General features: G+C 39.0%; 1 protein-coding gene across 3 annotated transcripts in view; it reads right to left on the minus strand.

The window, feature by feature from the left end:
- MTMR7 (myotubularin related protein 7) overlaps positions 1-24,910 on the minus strand; it is an 87,506-nt gene extending 62,596 nt beyond the window's left edge. The window contains exon 1 of one of the 3 annotated variants that reach the window (XM_016129892.2): positions 24,804-24,910. In XM_016129892.2, the coding sequence (XP_015985378.2) occupies positions 24,804-24,827 (24 nt within the window). In that variant the 5' untranslated portion in view covers positions 24,828-24,910. Of the gene's footprint in view, positions 1-23,796; positions 23,818-24,803 lie in introns of those variants that run through there. The other 2 variants (XM_016129902.2, XM_036228611.1) reach the window with 2 other exon arrangements.
- Positions 24,911-25,415: the final 505 nt, after the last annotated feature.

Below are 25,415 nucleotides of genomic sequence, written 5' to 3' on the forward strand. Positions count from 1 at the left end.
AGAAGCAACTGGCATGTCAAGACATTTTCAAGAAGGAAGACTATTAATATTGCCAATGAGGGGGCATCTCAAGTTGTGATTCACACAGGAAAAAAAAAAATGACTCCCATCAGGAGGAATTTGTGAGAAATACATTTTAAAGGATTAGGAAAAAGAGATAAGGATCACTGGGCAAGGATTTATCCTGCTTATGCTGAAGTCTCCCCACTCCTATGAAGTTTTTTACCCCAGCTTTAAAAACTGGTCTTTTTAAAAATTATGAAGCATATACTTATTTAGTAATGTTTTTAAGAGTCAGAAATATAGAAAGCAGGAAAGAAAATCACCAAACACAAGCATCGTTAATTTTTGGTGTATTCTAGAAAACATTTATACATCATTTTAAGTATTGTTGGATTAGGCAGAGAAGTGCCGGGGGCAATAACCCCAGGCACGTGGAGCAAGAGTCCAGTCTCCGTCTTCTGCTGTATGAACCTTTCCTTTGCCCAAATCTTCAGGGGAGTTGGCTATATACCAGATTGCCTTGAGGAGCTAAAGAGGGCTGTGGCTCTAATTCTCCATAGCTGTGTCGTGGAACAGAGACGCATAAATGTATGCGGAAACAATGTGTGACCTGAACGGATTCAATGGGATCAGAAGATTAAGCCAGAGGTGACTACGAAAATGCAAACCTCCAGGGAAGCTGGCAGAAATCGGGGGAGAGCTCTGGACTTCTGAAGGGAATAAAATGAACGTGTTCGAAATAACTTTACCAATATCTCATGGATCAGGCCAATCCCAGCTGTCATTCGGTACATGTAAAAATTAACCAAATAATAATAAAAACAACAAATATTTTTATATTTACTCTATGCCATGCGCTGCGCTATCACTTTGCATATCTGACCTCAGTGAATCCTCATAATAACCCAAGGAGTTAGGTCCTTATGCAATCTCCATTTCATAGTTATGTTTAAAACCTGACAAATTTCTCCATCCTGGAGCTAAGGTCTGTCTAGCTCCGAAGCCTGAACTCGTTGTTTGCCAAGGCGATGAGCACTGGTAAATGCCTGTGAGGTCATTTTAGTCTTATTATTCAAAATTAATACATTTAGGATAAGTGATTAACAATTATTTTAAACAACTTTATACATAAAATCAGTATTTGAAAACAGAATGTTTCTAGACAAAATCATACTCTAAAACTAAATTCACAAACTACTATGAGAATGTGCTTCGAGGCAAAACCCAGACAGAAAGCCTGGGAATGAGGTACAAGGCCCCAAACACTGGCCAAGGAAACGTTTGGGATTCTCAGGACTAATAAAAGTGAGAACACCAAACATCCCATTCCATTCCACAAAACGCCTACGTGCAACACTGTGTTAGGTTCTGAGAAGAACAAAAGGGTAGATAAGATAGAATCTGTGTATCCTCAAGACTCGTACAGACTCAGTGGAGAACTCTGTGCCCCAGTTTAATGTCGTTCCATTCCCATCCCTGCTTGGTTGGGGTTAGATTGAGAGAGGAAAAAAGTTTCATCAGCTTTTCTAGGCCAAGCCTGAAAAGCTTCAGTGAAAACACTGGGCCCCACCAGACAGTGACAGGCCTGGAACGGGACACCACGTTTGCGGAACACAAGTTCAGCTTGACCCTTCCCTCGTGGCCTGGAATCGGGAGGGCCCTATAAATCGCTGAAAGACAGCCTGTCTTACGATTCCCCAGTACGCCACCTTCTAACTACAACCTTAATAGAATGAGCCTTTACTTTCTACCCCTCAGGCTGATTACTGGACTGCTAAACGTCTCGGGTTCCAGAATCATCTATCTGGAAAAGCAAAACGGGTCTGCAGGACAAAGAACCCAAAGCGCAGGGTAGGGTTATCTATTCTTGAAAAAGATAAAAGAAAAATGAATGGCACCAGCCACTGGCTTTGCTTGGGCCATAGACGCTCAGTATCATATAAATTAGGCTGTAGGTCACCGCCATTTGGGGGAAGAGATTCAGAAGTTGTTGAACAGGGAGAAATCAAAATGTCTGCAGCAGCCAAAACCAAAGACAAGTTTATGTTCTAATCTAAGAAAAGCAGCTAGATAAATAGTTTGTCATGCTAAATTTGGTATCATGACATTTTCTAACTCTACCAACATGAAAAATAAAGAATTTGCGAGTCAGGAGGCCTGAGCTCTGGTTCTGGTTCTGATTTTGAAACAGAACTGTTGGGCGTAGGCAGCTGAGTTACTATCTCTGGGTTCTGACTTCTGTAAAGGGCCTAATGGGCTTTTAACGACTTCTCTATTCTAACAGGCTGCAGTTCCAACTCGGTGGTACCACACAGAAAAACTAGAAAGCACACAAAACAGCAACTGTGGAAATATACACACAGTAACTCAATAGTAAATTGTCCAGAAATTCAGCCACTCAGTAACGTGGTTAGCACACAAAACTTAAGATTTCCTAAGGAAAGGAAGCACCAGCCTCAGCAAAATCAGATGCTGCAGGAGTGTCTGGAATTGGCCCAAGGCTACACTGATATTCAGTGTTTGAGGCCCAACAGAGAAAGTTGAACACACCACACCCAAGCGCACCACCCACCAGCCTGGCGAGAAGCTGCCCGGCCTGGGCCAGGTTGGCTCTTGTTCCGTCCCCAGGCTCCTTTCTCCAGCTGAAGTTCCTCTCTTTCTCCCTCCTTCTGCAGTACTAGGAAATGGCGGCCTGGGGATCTTGGAGTATTTATTAAGGTGTCCAGAGTCATTTCTGCCTCTGATAATTAAGTATCACTTGGTTTTAAGTCTGAATTAATGAAGCGTCCTATTGTAGTGTTAACACGAAGTATTCTGGTTGCCTTTAACAAAGATCGGACAGCATCTTTTTAAAGTATTATGTATAATCTTAATGCTTATGAAATTCTTCATGATAAAGTGAAAGAAAACGTTATGTGAAATGTATGTTTACGTCAGAATACTAACCTGATTTATGAAAACATGTTTTAAAATCCTTCTATCTAGCCATCCAACTATTTTTCCACAATCTTTGATGGTAACATTTAGGCTGCGTGGGTGGCACGCAGAGTGATCTGGCTCCTTAGAGCCCACCCGTCAAATTTCCACACCACTGGGCAGAAAGTGGTTCAGTAACAAGGAGGACTTTCTCAGAAACCAAACTTGGGACCATTACAGCAATGAGAAGTGAAAAGTAAAGGCAGAGCCCATTCTTCCTAAAATGTTCTTCTGTTATAAGGAGAACACACCATATGAGCCACAAAACATGAAGATGTACAACACAAAAATGTACATTAATACGGCAGTTGAAAACACACACTAATTAACGTGGGTTCATTATCACATGCAGCGGTTACACAGTGCTGAGGACACAGTGCTGAGGGTTCCATTCTGGGGCATGGAAGCTCCCAGGGAGGGAAGCCGTCGTGGGTATCCAGCCTTGGGTGTGGAGACCGCTCTGGCTTTAAGTTGTGCCCACTAACCCACCCCGCCACTAACTAACTACTGAGAATCACGACTAGGCCAATCCAGAACTAATTTTCCAGAAAAGGTGATGGGAAAGATGGAAGCACAACAGTGACAGATCCCTTTCAACTTCTCCCTTGAGCAGAGGGGGCAAAAGAAGGAAGGGCAATAATAGTAACAATACTCACTACCTTTTCCTAAGCAACTATCAAGTGTCAGGTGTTACCCAAACAGTATTTCTAACCCTAGCTGGAATGTAGACACCATTATCCCATTTTACGAGTGATGAAATAGAAGTGCCCAAAGTCTCACAGCTAGAAAATGATAGAGCCAAATTTCAAACTGGAAGTGTCTGATTCCCACATCTGCTTCCCTAGACCTCTCCTATACTTTACCTCTTCAGTCCAGGCCTCATACTCTAGATTAAAGAAGGATATCATGGCTCAAAAACTATTCTTCATTTTCCCTAAATTTCAGTTAAAGAGTTAATATGGTTGACAAGGAAAAAGCTCTGGCTAAAACCAAAGTGTTGATAATTCTGTACAGAGCAGCCTGTGGAACATTTTAACCCTCTGCCTGTTCACTTCATCTCGTCTGGAGGGGCAGATGCCCACAGTACTGAGGTCAGCCTGGAGAGCTTGGTTTCCCAGGTGGTCCCAGGACTAGCTGGCTAGAATCTTCAAATGTATACTGGTGTGTTTCAGGTAAGAATATGCGATAACCTGCAGCATGAGGCGAACCCCTTTAGGAATCAAGTTTCACTTCTAATAAGCCACACACTAACTATAGAAACGTCCACCCTATTAGAAATTCCGAATGGTCTTATTTATGGTAGGTGTCCTCGTGTTGCTTTAAGTTTGAATCCAGATGTTTTAAGATGTTTTAAGTTTGAATCCAGAGCTCTTGGACAATGAATGATTCCACCTGTGAATAACTGTATGTGTGAGAGAAAAAGTGTACAACTCGGTAATCGCTAGTAAACAGTAATTACTGATAAACAAATCCACAACGAAGACTTCAGAGGTTTAATTTGCTCCCACTGGATGATAACCTCATCTCTGTGACTTCACTTCCCCTGTTAAAGTAGTGGTAACAACGAGGTATGCAAGAAAGAGGGGAACTATCCAACTACAGTTGCAAAGTACCTTGACACAGAAGAAGAAAAAGTAAAGCAATAAAACATTCCTCAGACAATCAGAGTGGTTATAATCTCTTACGAGAGCAGAAAAAAAAGTATTTAATTTTTCCAATTTAAAAAGAAGCACTTTCAGTACTGTACTATACATTTGAAAGTTGTTCAGAACGTAGATCTTCAAAGTTCTCAACCAAAGAGAAAAAAAATTGACTGAGGTGATAGATGTTAACAAAATTTATTGTGATAATCATTTTGTAATATATACATATATCGAATCATTACGTTGTACACACTTGAATATATCTCAATAAAACTGGGAAAATAAAATCATACTATAAACTTTATTGCAAAAACATTTTAAATTACAAAAATTAAAAGCAGCGCTTTTTTCTTACTTGCATAAAATCATCTAAATAAATAAAAGGGGGTGGTCATGAAGCTTCAAGAGTTTTCTAATCCAGCTATTTGGTAGAAAAATCAGGAACACCATCCTTCTCCCAAAAGGCAGATCTAATCTGTTTAAAACTATAAAACCAATGAAAATATTTTCCCAGGACCATTTTATTCAGAGGTCAGATATTGGAGAAGAACTGAGGGAAAGGCGTGAATCACAAGTACAATCCAAGAAAATATATATATAACATGTAACCAGAAGACATACAAGATTCTGCTTTTCATAAAATCCATATCGGTGATATAACAGACAAATGCTCATGGGATACACACTGAGAATGCATAACAATAATCCTCTTTTCAAGCTCCCTGAAAACTTATCTTTTAAAAATTTGTCCTTCTATGAAGCTAAATTATGTTTAAAGCATAGTTAATATAGTCAGATATGATACACAGTGCTGAGGGTTCCACTCTGGGGCAGGAAGCTCCCAGGGAGGGAAGCCATCATGGGTATCCAGCCTTGGAATAAAGATCCTGAAATTGTATGCATGTTAGAAGAATATGTAGTGTGTCAGCCTCCAAAGTGAAGAATCTACATATTTCTCAATCTGCACATAGGAAACAGGGTGCTTGACATACATATGTCTACAGATTTTTGAGCCACTAACAGATCTTCAGATAATTCCAATAAAGTTATACTCTGTGAAAGATGTAAGCTTTGTGAAATTTGCTCTAAAATAAGAAAAAAATCAAATTTTCTATATAGATAAGGATATTTCTATCCATCTTAGGTCAAGGTAAAGAAATATCTTGATGATCTCAGATAGCCTTGAATGCCTATAAATGGGCAGGTTGTTGAGTTCCACCTATCTACACAATTGTTAAAACAGTAGATTTGACTAATATTTAACTAAACTTAAAAAAGAAATCCCTGAGAGGGATAACAGAGCTAAAATAGTTAGTGAAACAGAGCCATAGCTACTTAGGAAATGAGAGTGCTACGAATTCTTGGAAAAGGCAGAGAAAAAAAAGGGAGTCCATTTTTGCTCAGAGGAAACTATAAACGTTATGCCAGCAGCCAACTGTCATAAATTAAGAGTCAGGCACTTGAGAGTCTTGCACAGAGCTCATATAATTTATTTTGGTAGGATGACCCTGGATGTGTAAGCTTCAAAGAACATGCACTGTTGAACAAGAGGACAATCTCAGGATTTATTTCAATACCACCTTAAAATAACCTCAACCCAAAATACCATTTCCAACAAGCACAAATAAGAGATAAAGAGGAAGGAAGATGTTAAGAGGAAAATAAATGAAGAACAGATGCTGGGCCCATTGTTATTCAAAGAATAAATGTATGGAGTGACCTGTTAAAGACAGCTAGTTTAAAAACCATGGTCTTTTTAAAAACTAAAATAGTATGGGAGAATAAGACCTCGCCTTGAAGCAATACAGAAAGTCGAAGGCTTACTTTATGATGATGATGATGATTTTCCTATAAAAATATTTCTAAAACTTTAAAATACTTCTGAAGTTGACATATTTTGACAAAGGTGCTAACAGCGAAGTCTAAATCACCTGCTTATATAGCTCTTTGGGAACCAAAGGAAAACATTTTTCCAAGGGCAGATTGTGCCAAATAGATTGCGCACACAGAGAACCAAGACGCATACCTCTCGCTCACAACAGCTCTGGCAAGTACAGCGCTGGAGGACAGAGGGGTACCAGCCTGTCCACCCAGGGCAAGGCCAGGTTCCAGCACATTTACAGTCTCATGCCTCACCTCTGGACTCCAAGCCCTCAAGGACAGACTCCATGACTGGCACATCTTTCTCCATCTCCTCTTACAATACAGCCCTCTGGAGCCCATCCATCCCATTCTGAGAATGAGTGTGAAGCAGAATGCCTTGCAGACAAAGATGGCAGGGAGGCCTCTTCCGAGACTCAGTGAGGCTGTGCTACTGTCATGTCACCAGGAGCCCTGAGGTTACTGAGAACAGTGAGGATTCCACTCACCCAGCACAATGTGCTCCCTCCAGCCTAATTCTCAGGACCTGCCTCCTTAATACCACCTTTCCTCAACCACCCCAGCCCACAGTCATCACTCTCCATCTTTTGAATTTCTATGACATCTCTGGTCATTACTACTCATTTCCCATTTACCTTATAGTGCCTATTACATGCTGTTTTTATTGTACCACTCTCGTTGTTTCCAAGAAATATTTCTAATATTTCCTGCAGAAGCGCAAACAATGCTAGGTCCACACTTACATTAGAAATTACATTAGAAGGAAATGGGAGACACAATCCTCGGCTTATTGGCTTCCTGAAACAACAGACTGCTACAATGATTTCAGAGCAATATAACAACCTTCTATGGGATCCTTATGGACAGGCACTACGTTTTGTTTTTGTTTTTGTTTTCCTTTTTGTATCGTAATGCTTAGCACATGTACATACTAAAATACCTGTCCAGTGAATGAAAATGAACATTATGGTAAAAATAAAGTACGCGAGGGCTTGTAAATAGAATGATTAACCAGGGATGCTTTATTATTGAATTTGAATTTCCAGACAAGAAGGCTAGTAACATTCAGTTGTAAAATATGTCGCAAATACAAGAAACAGAGATGAAAAAAAATAATTTCATCTGCAAAAGTGAAAACTAAATGTCATGTAACTACAACGGAACTAAGACTTTTACTTTTTTCCATAACTGGGTTATAATATGCAGCTGCAGTTGAACAGTCTTTAAAAGCTGCCGTGAACTCAAGCCAGCAGGTCAAAATAAAAGCTGCACCGTTAAACTAGATTGGGTTTTTTTTTTTTTCAATCTAATTAGTCTTTACACTGGGTAGAGGTTGCCCAGTTGGAGTAGAATCTGAGAAGTTTCAGGAAAGTTAGTCTGTCTTTGCTCTAGGTCATAAGATCCTTGTGTAGTTGCTGTATATGAATACATAGCTCTTTATAACATTCTTTATTTGGAAATTTAAGACTCTTCAAGATACCAATGTCCTGCCAGTTAAAGGGTACACTGTGGGGCTGATCTTTGAGTTATTGTACAAAAAATTTTTTTTTCATGCTGTCAGCTGTAATATGTTTTGTGAGAATCCTTGGGATTAAAGTTTTGGTGACAATGTTTTTAACTTTAAAGCCTGGGTTTCCTTGCAAAACTAAAATCTGTAAGCTTGGACCAAGTCCAGGGATAACATTCTTATTGGAAGCTATACTTATAGTTCCTTGTAAAATGCTTTTGAATCAATAAAATATTAGTGAAACTGTGTTTTAAAAAAAAAGGAAAAAGAAGAATAAGAAACAAGGCTATTGAAAAATACTGAAGCTTAGACACAACATCACATTAAACCATGTCCTTTATTCATCTATTCAAGAAATATTCGCTGTGCACCTCTCCTCAGTGTCAGGCCCAGTGTGGGTGCTGGGGTACAGCTGTGCACAGGACAAAGTCACTGTCACATCAAGCTTGCTCTCTGTGTGAGGGTGGCTGAGCAAAGGTACAGGCAATAAACAAAAAAGCAATTTAAAAAACAAACAAAAAAATAAAAACAAGCCAGAAGGAGCAAGGAAGGAAAAGAAAGCAGGATAAGCAGTTGGGTGTGGAAGCTATCTGCATGCTCAGGAAGTCTCTTCTGATAAAATGACTGGATCTTTCAGTCGAGAACCAAAGGCAGCGGGAGAGCCAACCATGAAGAACTCTGAGAAAGGAGCATTCCAGGCACAGGGAACAGCACATGAAGGGAACTGAGCAGGAAATGCTTTGACATGTTCAAGGGTCTAGGAGAAGGTATGGCACTGGATCAGAGCGTGAGTGGGGGGAGTAGGAGGTGAGGTGCCACAGGCAGCCAGGGCAACCTGTGGGGCCTTCCAGGACAATGTTAGGACTTTGGCTGTCTCTCTGCAGAACACAGGAAGCAACTGGAAGGTTCACAGGTGAAGGACAGCAGGATCTAGCAAAGTCATCTTCTAAAAATGGAAAACTTTCTAAGGCCTTGGCTTACAGTGAAAAAATAGTATTTTTTGTTACTTAATTCTTTCCTAGAATATAAGTTCCATGAAACTAGGGACCCTGTTTGTCTTGCTCACCATTGGATCTCCAGGGCCTAAAACAGTACCTGGCATACAGGAAGCATTCGAGGAACATTTGTTTAAGGTACAAGTAAATAAGTGCATGAGTAGTGTCTCTGAATCTACCCACTCAGCTCAAGAAGGCAGAAGCCCCTTCTTAAACCACCACTACTCACGGTGGCTAGACAGTTCACTTCAATGTCCACTGCACCTGCAGCACTCTCAATGACTGTGTTTTGCTACATGCCCTAAGGAATGAAACTTTCTTTCACAGCTTGGCAATAAATTTATTTCTCCGGGAATCTCTGGCAAAAAAATGTTTTAATAAATGAAAAAAGAGGAGAAAAGTAAACATACAATTTTTATAAAGTTGTCATAGCTTGCCACAAAATTTTAAGTGGAGGTTATTTTTAAACAATTTTAAATGGCTATGGGAGGAAGGGTTGGGTTTATGTCCTGGGAAGTACTTTTACTCCCAAAGGCTTCAACTAGCTGTCCACCAGGGGAAAGGGCACTAGAAAAAAAATAGTTTAGACAGTTCCTGGCCTAAGAAATACGGTACAAAATGAGCTCTTGGACTCCCTCTGAGTGCAATATAATACGAAACTGAACCATCACATGGGACAAAGTCACGGAATCCTGGGTGTTTGGTCAAGAGGTATAATTTCATGCATACTTCACAGTTTGTCCTGTTCAGAATGGAAAAACCAATAAAAATAAGCTTTAAATACAGATGAGAAAAAATATATATATATATTCTGTGAAAACAAGCATTTCAGACACTGTTTTGCATGCAGAAATGTGACAGAAGTGAAAACAAAACCGAATCAATTAATAATGTAAATTCAATGGGAAATGTTAAAAAATTACTAATTTACTAATGAGCAAATCAAGCGGACATACATAAGAGGTTACAGTTTCCTGTCATTATTCCTCACCAATGTTTCCTGGTGTATAATCTCTTAATCATATCCCTTTTGAAAGCTTTCATGGTGGCACAAAGGTTACTCTGTTACTTTTACCCACTGAAAAAAAACCAAAGTGTGTTTCTCAATTTTTTCACAAGTCCACTCCAAAAAGACTCTCCCTTAAGAATCCGGGGTGATATCACTGAGCTTTGTTTCCGGGGAACATAGGCCACTGCAGAGGCTTTCTGAGCAAAAATTGACACCTTTCCTAAAACCCAGTCTTTGCGGGGTGCCTTCAGAGAAAAAAGATTTAAACCTGTCAATTGTGTGGTGGGGAAGTAAGTCAAACAAAATGTTTGGATTAAGATGATTCTTTTTATTCTCATATTTCATAGTTCTTTCAGCACACAAAGCTGTGACCCCCTCCTTTTGCAATAATGATAAAAAAGAAAAACAGTTAAAATGTACTAAATGCCATGTTAGGTGCTTTAAAAGTATTCCCTCATTTAGTCTCCTAACAAGTTATAGTTGAAAGAATCAAGGCTTTGGGAGACCTCAAGTGACTCAAGATCATATAACTAGCTATTTAATCAGGATTGTGTGGCACAAGTTAAAGACACACATGAAGGTCAAAGGAGTAGAACTAAGAATCATGCATCTGTGGTCCAGGCACCTAGAGTGAAATGATTTTACACAAGGGTGCTGAGTCGACTAAATGGAATAAGAAAAGTCTTTTCAATAAATGGTGTCTGGACAACTGGAATTCCAGATGCAAAAGAATGGATTTGGACCCCTATCTCACACCACACGTAAAAATGAACTAAAAACAGATCAAAGACCTAAACAGTGGAAATCATTGTGACCCAGATTCAGCAATGTTTTTTGTTTGTTCGTTTGCTTTTTTGTTTTTATTTGATATGGCACCTGAAAGCACAAGCGACCAAAGGAAAAATGAAGACATGCAGGAAACTTAAATGTATATGACTAAGTTAAAGAAGACAATTTGAAGAGACTACATAATATGGTCCCAAACATATGACATCCTAGAAAAGACAAAACTATGAAGACACTATAAAGGTCAGTGGTTAGGGGACAAAGAGGGGTGAAGAGGTGGAACGCTGGATTTTTAGGGCAGTGAAAATACTCTGTATGATACTACAATTGTGGGCACATGATATTATAAATTTGTCCGACCCCACAGAATGTACTATGTCAAGAGCGAACCCTAATGTAAACTATGGATTTTTTTGGATATTAACGATATGTCATTGCAGGTTCAACAGTTGTAACAGAATCGCCACTCAGGTGCAGGATCTGTGGGGAGGCAGGAGGTAAATGGGAAATCTCTGTACCTTCTGCTCAATATTGTTGTGAACCCAAAACTGCACTAAAAAGTCTATTAAAAATATGCAAAGAATCTGAATAGATATTTCTGCAAAGAAGATATACAAAGAACTACTTAGCACATAAAAAGATGCTCATCATCAGCAATCAGATAAATGCAAGTCACAAAATAAAATATCACTTTGCCCATTTTGATAGTTATTAATTTAAAAAAAAACAGACAACAAGTGCTGGCAAGGATATGCAGAAATTAGAACCCACATACATTGCTGTTGGGACTAAAAATGATGCGTCCTCTTTGGAAAACAGTTTTTTAGTTTCTCAAAAGATTAAACATGTAGTTTCCATTTGACCTCACAATTCCAACCCTGGTTACATAACCAAGAGAATTGAAAACATGTTTAAACACACAATAAAAACTTGCATCTAACTGTTTGCAAAAGCATTATAAAAGCATTATTCAAATGAACAAAAAGTGGAAACAACCCAAATATCAAATGATAAACAGATAAACAAATGTGGGTGTAGCTAGACAATGGAATATTTAGCAATAAAAGAAATGAAGTTCTCATAAGCTGCAAGATGGATGAATCTTGACATTGTTATGGTAAGTGAAAGAAGCCAGTCACAGTGGCACATATCATATGACTTCATTTATGTAAAATGCGCAGAATAGGAAAATCTGTAGAGAGAGACAGTAAATTGGTGGTTTCCAGGAGTGTGGAGAGAGAGAAATGGGCACTGACTGCTAATGGGTATGAAGTTTATCTTGAGGGTGATAAAAATGTTGCAAAATTAGATAGCAATGATGTATATACAACATGTAACAAAACTCACTGAACTGTACACTTTAAAAGAGTGAATTTCATAATATGTGAACTACTTCTCATTTGTAACAATTATGCCAAAAGTAAAAAAGAAACCAGGTATCTAATAAGTAAGTGGCAAAGTACGAATTCAAACTCTGGGCACTTAATTTCAGAGCCACATTGCCTCCCACTGTCATGTTAACAGTTGATGTACATTTGCCAAATTAAGCATAGTTGGAATTCATTCATTCATTCATTCATTCAACAAACTCACTCAGTCAATACTTATTGAGCCCTGGTTACATGCCAGGTAATGTATTTGTTTGCTTTTTTTTATTGTGGCAAAATACACATGACATAAATTTTAGCATTTTAACCATTTTTAGCATGTAACTGAGTGACAGAAAAGTACATTCATAGTGTTGTATGACTATCACCACTAATTCCAACTTTTTCATCACGTGAAACAAAAATTCTACAACTGTTAAGCAATAACTCTCATTTTCCTTAACCCCCAACCCTGGTAACCTTTATTCTAGTTCTGTCTCTGAGAATTTGCTCATTTTGGATACATCACATAAATGGAATCATATAATATTTGTCCTTTTTTGTCTATTTTGTTTCACTCAGCAAAATGTCTTAAGGTTTCATCCATCTTGTAGTATGTATCAGAACTTCATTCCTTTTTGTGACTGAATAATATTCCATCATATGCATGTAACACATTTTGTTTATTCCTTCATCTGCTACTGGACGCTTGGATTATTTCTCGCCTTTAACTATTGTAAATAATGTAGCTATGAACGTGGGCATATAAGTATCTGAGAATGATCCTGTTTTTATTTCTTTTTGGCACACACGTAGGAGTGGAATTGCTGGGTCATATGGTAGTTCTATGTTTAATTTTCTAGGAACTGCCAAGCTGTTTTCCATAGCAGCTGCACCATTTTACATTCCCATCAGCAATCTTAGAGTTCCAATTTCTCCACATACTTGCCGATACTTATTTTCCGTTTTGTTGTTGTTGTTGTTTACAACAGCTATCCTAACGGTTATGAAATGGAATCTCACTATGGTTTAAATTTGCATTTCTTTAATAGTGATAGTGGGCATCTTTTCATGCGCCTACTGCTCACATCTTCTTTGGAGAAATGTCTATTCGAGTTCTTTGCTCATTTTTGCACTGAGTTGCTGGATTTTTCTTTGTTATTGTTGAGTTTTAAGTGTTTTTGTTGCTTTTTGAAAACAGATGCAAATACCTGAACCAGAGTAAGCATATTACAAAGGAACCACCCCACATGCCTTTACATATTACACTCCTCTCATGCCAGAAAATGTATTTGTTTCCAGTCCATCTTGATAGATGATAATGGAAGTGGTAAAGAACAAAGATTAAACTATTGGAAATAAATACATAATAAACTATTCAATATTCAATAGTTCTTGAAAACAATGAAATCCATAGGAAACTGTGACCTAACATAAAAATAGTTGAAGAGAACATTTTCCAGAATTTGTTTATTGACTGAATTTATTACATCAGACTGTTTTCTAAAGGATTTGAGGCCTTTATAAAATATATATGACATTAAAGAAATAGCCCTATTAAAAAAAAAAAAAGCATGCCACTCATATTGCTATTCGTAGTTCCTTAAAGGAGTACACAGATATTATTAAAGAAACGCCTGTGTGTCTAAATAGGCATCTCAAATTCCTGTGTCCCAAACTGAGCCCCAGATTCCCTTTCTCCCCACTCCCAATCTTCTCTCCTAGTCGTTCCATTCTCAGCAAGCCATCATTCCAGTGCTAGAGCCAATAACCCTGGCATTATCCTTGCCTCCTCTTTTTCTCTCCTATCTACTCCATCGGTAAATCCTCACCACTCTACTTTGAAAACACATGCAGTTTATGCCCACCTCCATTGCTACTATCCCCTTGGTTCCCTCTTTCCCTCTTTGGCTACCCTCCCACCTCCATCCAGTTTATTTTTGCCTGAGATCCTGTTAGTCAGAGCTCTGATCCTTCCTGCGGATCTCTTCACACCCAGAGTGGAAGTCTATATATGATCTCCCCTGCTCCTGAAACGTCATTTCTCGTAACCACGCCACACCTTGCTCTACTCCATGCTGTCTTTTTGCTATTCCTTGAAGACTCCGAGCATGCTCCTACTTGAGGACCTTTGCACTAGGTGTTCCCACTACTTTCCTTATGTATGCAGTGGCTTGCTCCCCGGCTTTTTCAGGTCTCCTCTGCTCAACAGTCATGTTATAAGGAAGGCTGTATTATCATCGTAAGTAAAATAACAACCCTCACTCACTCCCACCAACATCCTTCCTCTCCCCTTGCATCTTGCTATTTTTCTTAATAGCATTTTCTCGACCACACAAAAACCTAACACACAATACGCTCTATATCCCCCTAATTACAAAGCCATCTGGCAGCTACCTGCATTTATGTATAAACTTTGAGTACGTGAATTAATGAATATGGATTCTTAAGCTCCACAACACACTATAGGTTCTATACTCCCATGCCAGGCTCGACAACCAGACTTTAAACTTTTGCTAAATTTACTAGAAGTGAGGAATTCATGAAGTGTGGATGATTTATGAGGAATGCTTAAGCACAATTCCTATAATTTTTGATTGAGACAATTATTTCTTACTTGGAAAATAAAGAAAATACAACTGCCATGGCTATACTGCTAAGTGGATTGTTTTACTAGAATAAACCTATCTGCCTTGTTTTTGAAGTGTTAAATACTGGGCTATGAAATACTCTCTCAGAACCTGGCAATAATCTGTCTTTAGACAGATCTCAGTCCAAACAAAAGGCTGAGCTTGGTTCTTCTGATAAAATCAAATTGCAAAAATAAGAAAAATGAGACTATTTGATAATACAGAGGCAGCCCATTCGTCTCTGGCAAGAATGCAAGTCAGACGGCAGAAGGCCGGAACCGGGACTGTAAACCACTGAGAACCCAAAGGGCATTCTCTCTCCCACTCTCAACATCAAAACTCAAGAGAGTGTAGTTGTTGAGACACAAACCTTGGAGCTTGAAGCCATACTATCTGTTCCCCAGCACCCCACTGAAATCAGATTGAAAATAAAACAAATTTGTGATGTAGTATGTTCTACGTCATAAATAACAAGATCTAGTGCTGGGTCCACAAGCCCCATAATTTGAGATATTTTAAGAACTACAGCTGTAATGTGCTATGAAATTATCTGCGGTTTCCATTGGTGACAAAGCCGATTATCACTGCCACTGTGATTTGCCTTCATGACTGAAGAAAAGGCTAACTCTCAGACAGAGAGCAGGAAAAGATGCAATTCTGTCTTCCATCCCAGTTCACAGGCCCCCTGAATTCTAGATTTTGATCCTCATTCTGCCCCTTATAGCTGATCAACTTAAGTTATTTAGCCTCAGTTTCCTCATCTGCGAAATAGGAACTCACCTCAAAGGGTTACTGAGAGGACTAATAGATTAATGGAGTGCCTAGCACATAGTAAATGCTATTTAAGGATTTTCTTTCATCAGTACTATTGTACTGCTATTGTTATAAGCAGCCACAAATATATATATATATATATAGATAGATAGATAGATTCCATCTCATCGATAAGCAAAGAAACCATACTTCACATATTAGTCTCAAGAAGAAAAAAAAAGTTCCTCTGTTACACTGCTAGCACACAATTCCAGAGGAAATCGGAAGTCATACAAAATATTTAATATATATATAATAAGGAACCTGAAAATCACTTTAGAAATTTATTCTGAGGCAACAGAGAGATCTACATGACAATTTAAATAGACTGATGTTTATCACAGTTATTTATTATAGTGACAAAATAGAGAGAGTAAATATCAAACACTAGGGGATTAACTGTCAAGAGCTATGCAGTATCCAAGAATTTCTCCTGCTTGCAACACAAGTTAGCCTCTCTCAGTTTCTTGATGCTGACAGAACACAGAGGACTCCTCGGCCAGAAACCAAGGACTTTATTACTCACAGTGCACAAGGAACATGAGCTCCATGTTCGCATCGGCTCCCCCAAAACCTTCTGAGTTTAAGGGCAATGTGGAGCAGCCCAGATGGCTGCTGACGCAGACTGGATCTCTGTCACCGGTGAGGAAACTTAGAGCTCAGGGTTTAAGAAAAGCCAGTCTTATAAGAGATCTGCTAATCAACCCTGACCAACCTCTATCCCCAAAGAAAACATTATCTTTATCTTCCTGGACAGCAAACAAACCTGTCCTCTGCTCCTGATAGAGAAACTATTTCTGTTTTCCAAGACTGTTCATTATAAAATTATCACTGAAAATACAGTTCAGAACAAAAGCGCAGAAACATTTAAGATCCATAGAGAATTGTCTCCCAATACTAAATAACGGTCGATGCATCCACACAGTGTGAGACCATGTAGTTATGATAAACCACTTTTAAGAAGACTTTAATAAAGTGAAAAAAAATTGATGGTATGACATATAAAACTTGGGTACTCATCCTCTAAAATTACGTATGCACATATGTACAGAGAAAGAGAGAAAACCGCCCTAATTTTCTATTTATACGTAAAGAAAAAAGCTGGCAATACATACATAGTTAACAGCAGTTTTCCTGGGTGTTGAAATTATGCACGATTTATTTTCTTTCTTTTCTTCTGAACTACATTTTCTGTAATATAGTACTATTATAATTAGAAAAAGTCTTTTAAAAATATATAGACAAATATGGCACCAAAAGCACACCAACAAAAGAAAAACTGGGTAAGTGGGACTATATCACAGTTAAAACCGGTTCTTCTTCAGAGGACAATATCAAGAGAAGACAAAGAAAACTGACAGAATGGGAGAGGACATTTGCAAGTCATATATATGATTAGCAACTTGCATCCAGAATCTATAAAGAACTTTTCAATTCAATAATTAAAAAACAAATGACCCAATTAAAAAATGAAAAAGAAAATATACAAATGGTCATTAAGCAATGAGAAGATATTCAGCATAATTAGTCATTAGAGAAGTGAAAATCAAAGCCCACCGAATACCACTTCACATCCTCTAGGATGAACAAAATAAAACACACAGACAATAACGAGTGTTGGCAAGAATATGGAAAAATTGGAACATTCCTACATTGTTGGGGAGATTTTAAAATGGTGCAACCACTTTGGAAAACAATTTGGCAGTTCCTCCAAATGTTAAACTTTGGATTGCCATATGATTCAGCAATTCCACTCTCAGAGAAGTGAAATTCCACCTAAGAAAAATAACAAGTGCCCACACAAAAACTTGTACACAAAAGTTCATAGCAGCACTATTCATAAAAGTCAAAAAGCAGAAACAACACAAATGTCCATCAACTGATAAATGGATAATAAAATGGCATAGTCATAGAATGGATAAAAAGGTACGAAGTATTAATACATGCCACAATTTGGATTAACCTTGAAAACATTATGCTAAGTGGAAAAAAACAAGCCACAAACAACCCCGTAGTGTATTTTTCGATTTATAAGAAATCAAATAAGGCAAAAACATAGAGACGGAGAGCATGTTCATGGATACTGGGAGTGGTGGGAGGAGCAATGAGGACTGACTGCTAATGGGCCTAGGGTTTCTTTTTGGAGTGATCACATGTTCTGAAATTAGATAACTATGACAGTTGTATAACTCTGTGACTATATAAAAAAGCACAGAATTGCATACTTTAAGGGTTAATTTTATTGCATGTGAATTCCATCTCAGAAAAGCTGTTATTAGATATACGTGCATACTATACACATAAAAATGACCAATTATTAAAATGGGAAAAGATAGACAATTCACAAAAGTAACAAAATAGTCAATAAACATATTTTTGAAAACAAATAAACCTCACTAGTAATTTTAAAAATACAATAAAACAAGAGGTTATGTCTGCTTTTAAATCAGCAAACTTTTTTTGAATAATAAGGCAATGGAACAGTGAGAAAGATGCTATACCTTGTTTATGAAAACTGATATAGTATTTTTGGAAAGTCATTTGGCAGTGTTTATCAAGCATAAAATTGTTCATCTTCTGTGACACAATAATTCCATGTCAGGCTCTATTCTAAGGGAGTAATCACATACGCATATAATAATTAATAACCAAGATGTTCATCATAACATTATGGTAATCGCCTTATGGGAAAATGGTTAATGTTATAAAGACATTTCCATAGGATTAAAAAATCACATAGTCTTCTAAGAGTATATTTTCAAAGGCTATAATATAACTTAAAAGACGCATACTACAAAATTGAACTGCGTGATCCTAAATTTCTGCACAAAGAAAAAGTTTAAGTACTCATGTGGGGGAAAAAAAAAAGCCAGAAGGAAATAAATATTAAGTGGTAATTACTATGTTGGTTTTAATATGGAATCAAAATTAATATACATTTCTAACCTGAAATTATCTGTTGCATGAAGATAGAGAACACTTAGTGCAGATGGTATAATGGCAGTGAACGACAAAGAGCCAATCTTCTCAGGACTCGACTGAACTCTATCACAGAGAGAACTTGCAAATGAGATCACTATTTTCAAATGGGGAGTATGGAATTTTGTCATTTTAAGTTGGCAAGTTTGACATTAATTCTAGGCAAGATTCTAAAATGGCTTATTTAATGGAATTTTGTAAGGACCTAGAAAAGGAAACCCTCGGTCAGCAGGAACATCGAGGATTCACTCAGTCATCATTGCATTTCTTTGAATGAGCTAGTTGGAGAGACGATGGAGGATGAGTTCATCAAATGCTAGATTGCATCAAACTGAGAGAACTAGTCGATCTGCTACCAGAATCAAGATGCTGGGAAATGAGGGCAAATGGCTTTAGTCACTAAGAAATCACATCTCCCCATCCTTCTGGGATAAGGTCACAGATGAGGTAATAGAGGGCGAGCTCATTAGCAAATGATTCCAAACTGAGAGGAATAACAGATGTGTATCAGGACCCAAAAACAGAGCAATAAGCTAAATCCAGTGAGAAAATATTCAACAAAGATAACTGTAAGATACTTCACATCCAAAGAAATGGCTGAGGAAACGTGACTTCACAGCACAGTGTGTGAGGACAGCTAGGGTTCTTTTCCATAGCAGACCACTGAGATGGGGCGTAATGATATATACAATTAAAAAACAGTTATCAAACTTTACCCTCTTACGATTCGACCAAACCTAAAGTAATCATATGTTTGTGTAACTTCTTGAGTAAAATCAGAGAGATGGTAAAGGGATTTAAAAACAAGCCACTGTTCGGTTGCCAGAGCAGGCAATGCTAATAAGCTAATGACTTAGGTAGAAGGAGAGGGTTAGGGAGATTGCAGCATTGAATGAAATACTTGAAGGGCCACTTCTTGGAAGGCAGGTTGATGTATTGGGCAATATCCCAAGGGACAGAGGTAGACCCAATTTCTAAAAACTACAGTGAGACAGATTTTGACTACATATAAGGAAATCTTGATGATTAGAGCTGTCCATGGTCATAGTGGACTATCAAGGGTCACAGTGAGTTCTTGCATCCTAAGTATGAATCACAGGGTGGCTGGACACTTGGCTGAGAGGAAATTCACACACGATTCTAGCCCATTCTCCCCTCAGATGCCTGATCCATTCTCCTCTGATGAATCATCCAACCTCTGCTTAGACACCTCTATTCCTTCAAGAGATAAACTAATTTCTCTTATACAAACACACATAATTGTGGGAAAGAACTTCTCTATGTTGAGCCAAGACACTTTCCTTTGCAATCCCTTCCCTTCCCTTCTGCTCTCTGGGACTCTAACAAATTTGCCTAAACACTAGGTGATATGAGAGGCTTTCAAATCTGAAAGATATTGTGTAATATGAACCCTTATAAGACTGTCCCTATTTGCAGTCATTCCATTCTAGACAATATACATTAAGAAGACTGTTGCAGGGACTTTCACAAATCCCTAATAGTGGAGACAGGTTAAGCAAACTATAGTCAAATAAATAGCATGCAATAGTTAAAACCATGAAAGGTGGATGACTTCTGAATATAAAATATATACACGAAATAATGCTGCACAAAAGCTCAAAAAGAGGAAAAAGCATGCTACTTATGACTATGCAAAAAGGGCATAGCACAAATTAGAAGTGAATTTGGAGTGATAAAAGTATAACTTCATGTGCTCGCTGGGTTGTTTTTCTAAGAAATTATTTAACAACAGAAATCTGCATTCTCTTTTGATGTAGTCCTATCTATTCATACCACTTAAACAATTACTTCCAAAGTGCTTAGGTCCTGGAAAGATGTAATCACTATTGCCTCAAAAATTAAACGTAGAGTGAGTTACTATGTGACCCAATAATTCCACCTCTAGGGTACACCTAAAAGAATTGAAAAATTATGTGCATACAAAAAACAATATATGAGTGTTCATAACTGTCAATAACAATCAAAATCTGTCAACAATTTAAATGCCCATCGATTGATGAATGGATAAACAGAAAGTGGTATATTCATAGAATGGAATATTATTCTGCAGTAAAAAGGAATTAAGTACCAATACATGCTGTAACGTGGATGAACCTAGAAAGCATTATGCTAAGTGAAAGAAAAAAAGCAAGTCACAAAAGACCACATATTCTATTATTCCACTTAGGCGGTGGTGACAGTTGCACAAAATGGTAAATGTACTAAAATACACTGAATCGTACACTTTCCAATGACTGAAATGGTGAATGTTATTAGAATTCTATTTCATTCAAGCTATATATTATCGCAAAATATATATCATTTTATATATATGCTATACATTTTACATATCAATAATATATTGATATTCACAAGTACTTAACACTAGTACTATTAGAGATTTACAATATTGTAATTAGTCTTGGGTGTAATGCATACAAGGCTTGGATTACTAAAGCAAATATCAAAAATTAAAGTGCTGAAATTGAGAATAATCTATTCCGTCTATTATTCAATTATTAATTTAATTACCGTGTGCTTACTTGGTGCCAGAAACTGTGTTAGGTGCTGTGGACACAGGAGCGAACAAGATATGATCTTCACCTTCACAGGGCTCTTGGCTTAGTAGAGGAGCTTGACATTAAACAAATAATCACTCAAATCAATATGAAACTTATAACCAGGGGCTTGAGGTGAAATATTGGGCTCTGTGATAGAATATAACAGGCAGATCTGATTTAGATGAGGAACTGGGTAACAGCCCTTCTGAGAAAAAATATATTTAATCTGAAAGATGAGAGAGTTAGCCAGATGAAGAGCGAAGATAAGAGTACCCCCAGGATGAAAGGGCAGTGCAAAAGTCCTGAGACAAGAAAGAACTTGTCACATCTGAAAACCCATGAGGCCAGTGGTGATCGGTGGACAGTAAATAACGAGAAGACTGTCACAGAATGAGGCTGGGGGAGTAAACAGGCGTCTGTCCAGTCCATGCAGGGCCTTATGGGCCACTCTGGGGAGTCTCACTTTATATCTGGGTCCAAAGGGAGGCCACCCAAGAATTTGAGCAGGGAAATAACACGACCAATTTGGGTCATAAAAGCATCATCTAGGCCCCCTCTGTGGAGAAGAGATTAGATAAGAGCAAAGAGGGAACGAGGAGACCAGAAGTCATTTTCAAGTTCGTTTTGGGGGTTCTGAAGGTCATCATATTCTATTTTACAACTCAGATTTACACATGTGGAAAAAATGTCTTCTAGAAAGACCAAAGTACAAAAAGTAGAGATTACTTAGCCAGAATCCTTAAACGCATGAACATCAATCCAGTACCAAACCAAATCCTACAAACACATCAGGCTACTTCCAGGAGCTCTGAAACCTTTTCATATGACTAAGTAGTACTTGAATCCAAATTATCCCCAATCTTCCTGCACAGTATTTTCTTACCAGCAACGTTTCAGAGTGGTAAAAAAGCCAGACAGCAAAGTAGAACCCCAAAAGTTCACTATGATGAGTCCAGATAATGCTTGGTGTCCTCACTTCAATCCAATTGCAAACTAGCTGGTCCTTGGAATATTTTTTTTTCTATAGAAGAACCATTCTGGGAGAGAAATACCCTGCTTAGCATATGCTCTGTTAAAGGCTTCAATTAAACACGCACACACACAGAGAAAGAAATATGTGCAAAGCATTACAGACTATTCGCATGCATCTGTCTCCTTAAACCATCCTCCCGAGACTGAAGCGGAACACAAAGGCTATGATAGGTATTACACAGTTTACAATGTGTAAATGAATGACTTTCACTCTAGTAGGAAAGCAACTGTACATGCATTCATTTCTCTTCCTCTTAAAATAAAACTCTTATCCACATGGTAAACCCACAATGGGTATACTTGTTATAAGCTGCTCAAGACATGAAATCATGAAGTCTAAGGCAAGCTAACTATTCAGCACTCCTATAGTATAATGGAAGCAAATAATACAGATGACTATGACCATCAATAATTATACATGTTGCAATGCATGCTCTGTAAGAGGTCTTGTTCTTCTTTAATTATACTGTGAAAATTAGTTTTGCACTGAAAAATGTAAAATGAAGCGATGTTTAGCCTCGGGAAATCATTTCTATCTATCACTGTTAAGATTTTCAGCTTCTTTGAGTTTGTACTTGATTTATTACATCATATTTATATAACTGCAAGACAGCTGTCAAATGCTCTTGATCCTCTTTGACTCCTTGCATGTTAAAATTCAGCTCTTCTAAGAAGGCTTGCCTCACACTTTATGGTAGAACTTATTTTCCATCCATTCTCCCATCACTGCCTGCTGTCCCTTGTACATGTCTCTAGATATACAACTGCCCCTCCTACCAGAGTGGGAGCTCCCTGATGCTTTGTGCTCCCAGGACCTAACATAGAGCCTGGCGTGTGAAAGGTTCTCAAATGCTTGTGGGATGAAATGAATGAATAAATGAATTGGATCCGCCTAAACTGTAGTTTTTTCCCCACCTGTATTACCTTAAATGTTAATGACCCTCAATTCAATGACATTTCAGACAATTCTCTATTCCCCCTCTCCATTTCTTTCCATTTCCTGATAGAAGGGGATTTCTGATTTGAAGTTCTGCACTGCTTAGAAGGTATTTATGAAAAATAGTTTAAGAATAAGTGAGAATATTGCTTGCCGCTCATATTTACACATATGGCTCTGTACAGAGTAAGTTTGAATACGGACTAGAAAATGCATTTACTCCTCAAAATCATATTCTATAGGAAAACAGCTTCCAGTGCCATGTCACCCTATCATTCTTGCTATTGACATTCACATCAGATGTCATTCTTATAAAGAGCCCCCTTCATCATGACAAAGGAAGGATGCCCTTAGCAAGGGCAGAGAGAATCCATGAGCTAAATTCATCATTCCGGAATAAATTATTTAGCACCACTTAAACCCTGAAAGCTTTGAGCCACCTACCTTGTGGTTTATGGCACTCTCTTCAACGTTTACAATTTCTCAGTTGTGAAGCAACAATTTAATTCCATCGTGCAAAAGCAATACAATTTAAATTTACTGTTAAAATTGACATTCTCTAGCAAACTAAAAGATTTATTCTTCCTCTGACCTGAGAGAATAATAAAGCTGCTTTTACAAAGAGGTACTTAGGAACCAATTCAGAATTAAAAATGAATTATTCTTACTGGCCTTACAGCAACGTAATGCGCACCTTCCCTCCATGAGCCGAGTGGGATCTCTGGAGCTATCTAATTTCCGACCATACGGACCCAGCTTCGACTTAACTCTGTCAAGGGCCTAAATTTTTAACATGAGATCATCCCGGAAACCAAGGAGCTGTGGTGGTAGTAACAAGATATAGCCAATAGGCTTTTAAAATACATTCTTTCAATAGTTTATAGAGTTTTCATTAGACAAGAATGCTGATCATCCTTTTCACTCTAAAGTATATCATTAGTACAACTATGAGGGAAAGTTTGGTACAGCTGTGGTTTCCAGGGTTATTTAACTGGATTGATCAGGGACCAGTTGTTTTGAGTGGCAAAAGCTGGTATTGTTTAAAACACACCAGAGGATGAATCCATAAGCTGCGCCCTTCTCTCCAAAGAAAGGAACAGGCTGGAAAAGGCAATTAGATGGAAAGATTGATAACATCATTCAACCTACAGAGAGTATTGATCATTTTCCCCGTGTAAGGTCCCCTGCGGCTGATAGCCTGATGATACGGAAGCAGAAGGGAGAGTTGGGCGGGTTTGAACCCTTAGATTCAATAAACTTCCCGAGAGCAGTCAATCCACCTGCACATCATTTGATTCCCTGCACCTGTCATTAGAAACTACTAAAATTGGAGGAAAAAAAAAAAAAAAGCAGTAGCAACGTAGTGCAGGACCAGAAGGGAGCGTTCGTCAGCAAATCAGCCCCACTGCTTAACAGATAATTGGGTTTCCCTCCTGTCCACCCCTATGTCCACTGTGCACTCCAAGGACATGAGGTTAGATGCAGCAGCAGGCAAGGCTACTAGGCCTGTGAGGCTGCAACAGAAATATGAGGCTCACGGCGAACCAGGAGATGCTCAGACGCTGCCTCCTCTCGCCTCGCTCCTGTTGCTGACTCGGCCAGCGTCCCGCAGGGAAGCCCGGCCTCTCGCTCGCTCAGCATCCCACCTCCTGCTCCCTCCTCTGCCCGCGCGGGTACCACCAACCTTGGGTGTGCGAATGTGCTCCATGGTGGGCCCACGTCTGCAAGGTACTGGGCGACGCGCTATCACGCACCTGCACGCATGGACAGCGTGGCGGGAGGAGCGCGGGGCGGGGACGTCGCTACCGGGAGCCGGTGGCTGCGGGGCTTGGCTCCGCCTCCAGGTGCGGCGGCGCCCGCGCACGGCGGGCACGTGGGCAGGAGGCGCCCGCGCGGCCCTAGAGCGTGAGTCTCTGCTCTCCTGCCACCTGCCCTGCCTGCAGCCTCCTCGCCTCCTCCCCGGCTGAGGTCACCCGCGCGAGAGGCGCTCGCTCCTTTTTAAAGGGGGCAGCCATCGCAACACTGTGGGGAGTCTGTTCCTCGAGACACAATAGGGGCCTTGTGTTGGGTGTGGCCCTTTGGAGGAGAGATGGGGAATACGCAGCTGCTGCACACGCCCATCGGCTTCACTCCAGAGCCTCCCGGGCTAGGTGAGACTTCAGGGTAGGGCTGCAAAAAAGGCTGTTGCATGCACTGCAGATCCAGCATGGCCTAGTGGGCTGTCTGTATATTTCAGCACGTGAGCGGCCGGCATAGCATTTTGGATGAGGGTGGGTGGAAATAACAGCAACAGTGT

This window comes from Rousettus aegyptiacus, unplaced genomic scaffold (genome assembly GCF_014176215.1).
Source record: "Rousettus aegyptiacus isolate mRouAeg1 unplaced genomic scaffold, mRouAeg1.p scaffold_m13_p_11, whole genome shotgun sequence".
Taxonomy (NCBI): Eukaryota; Metazoa; Chordata; class Mammalia; order Chiroptera; family Pteropodidae; genus Rousettus; species Rousettus aegyptiacus.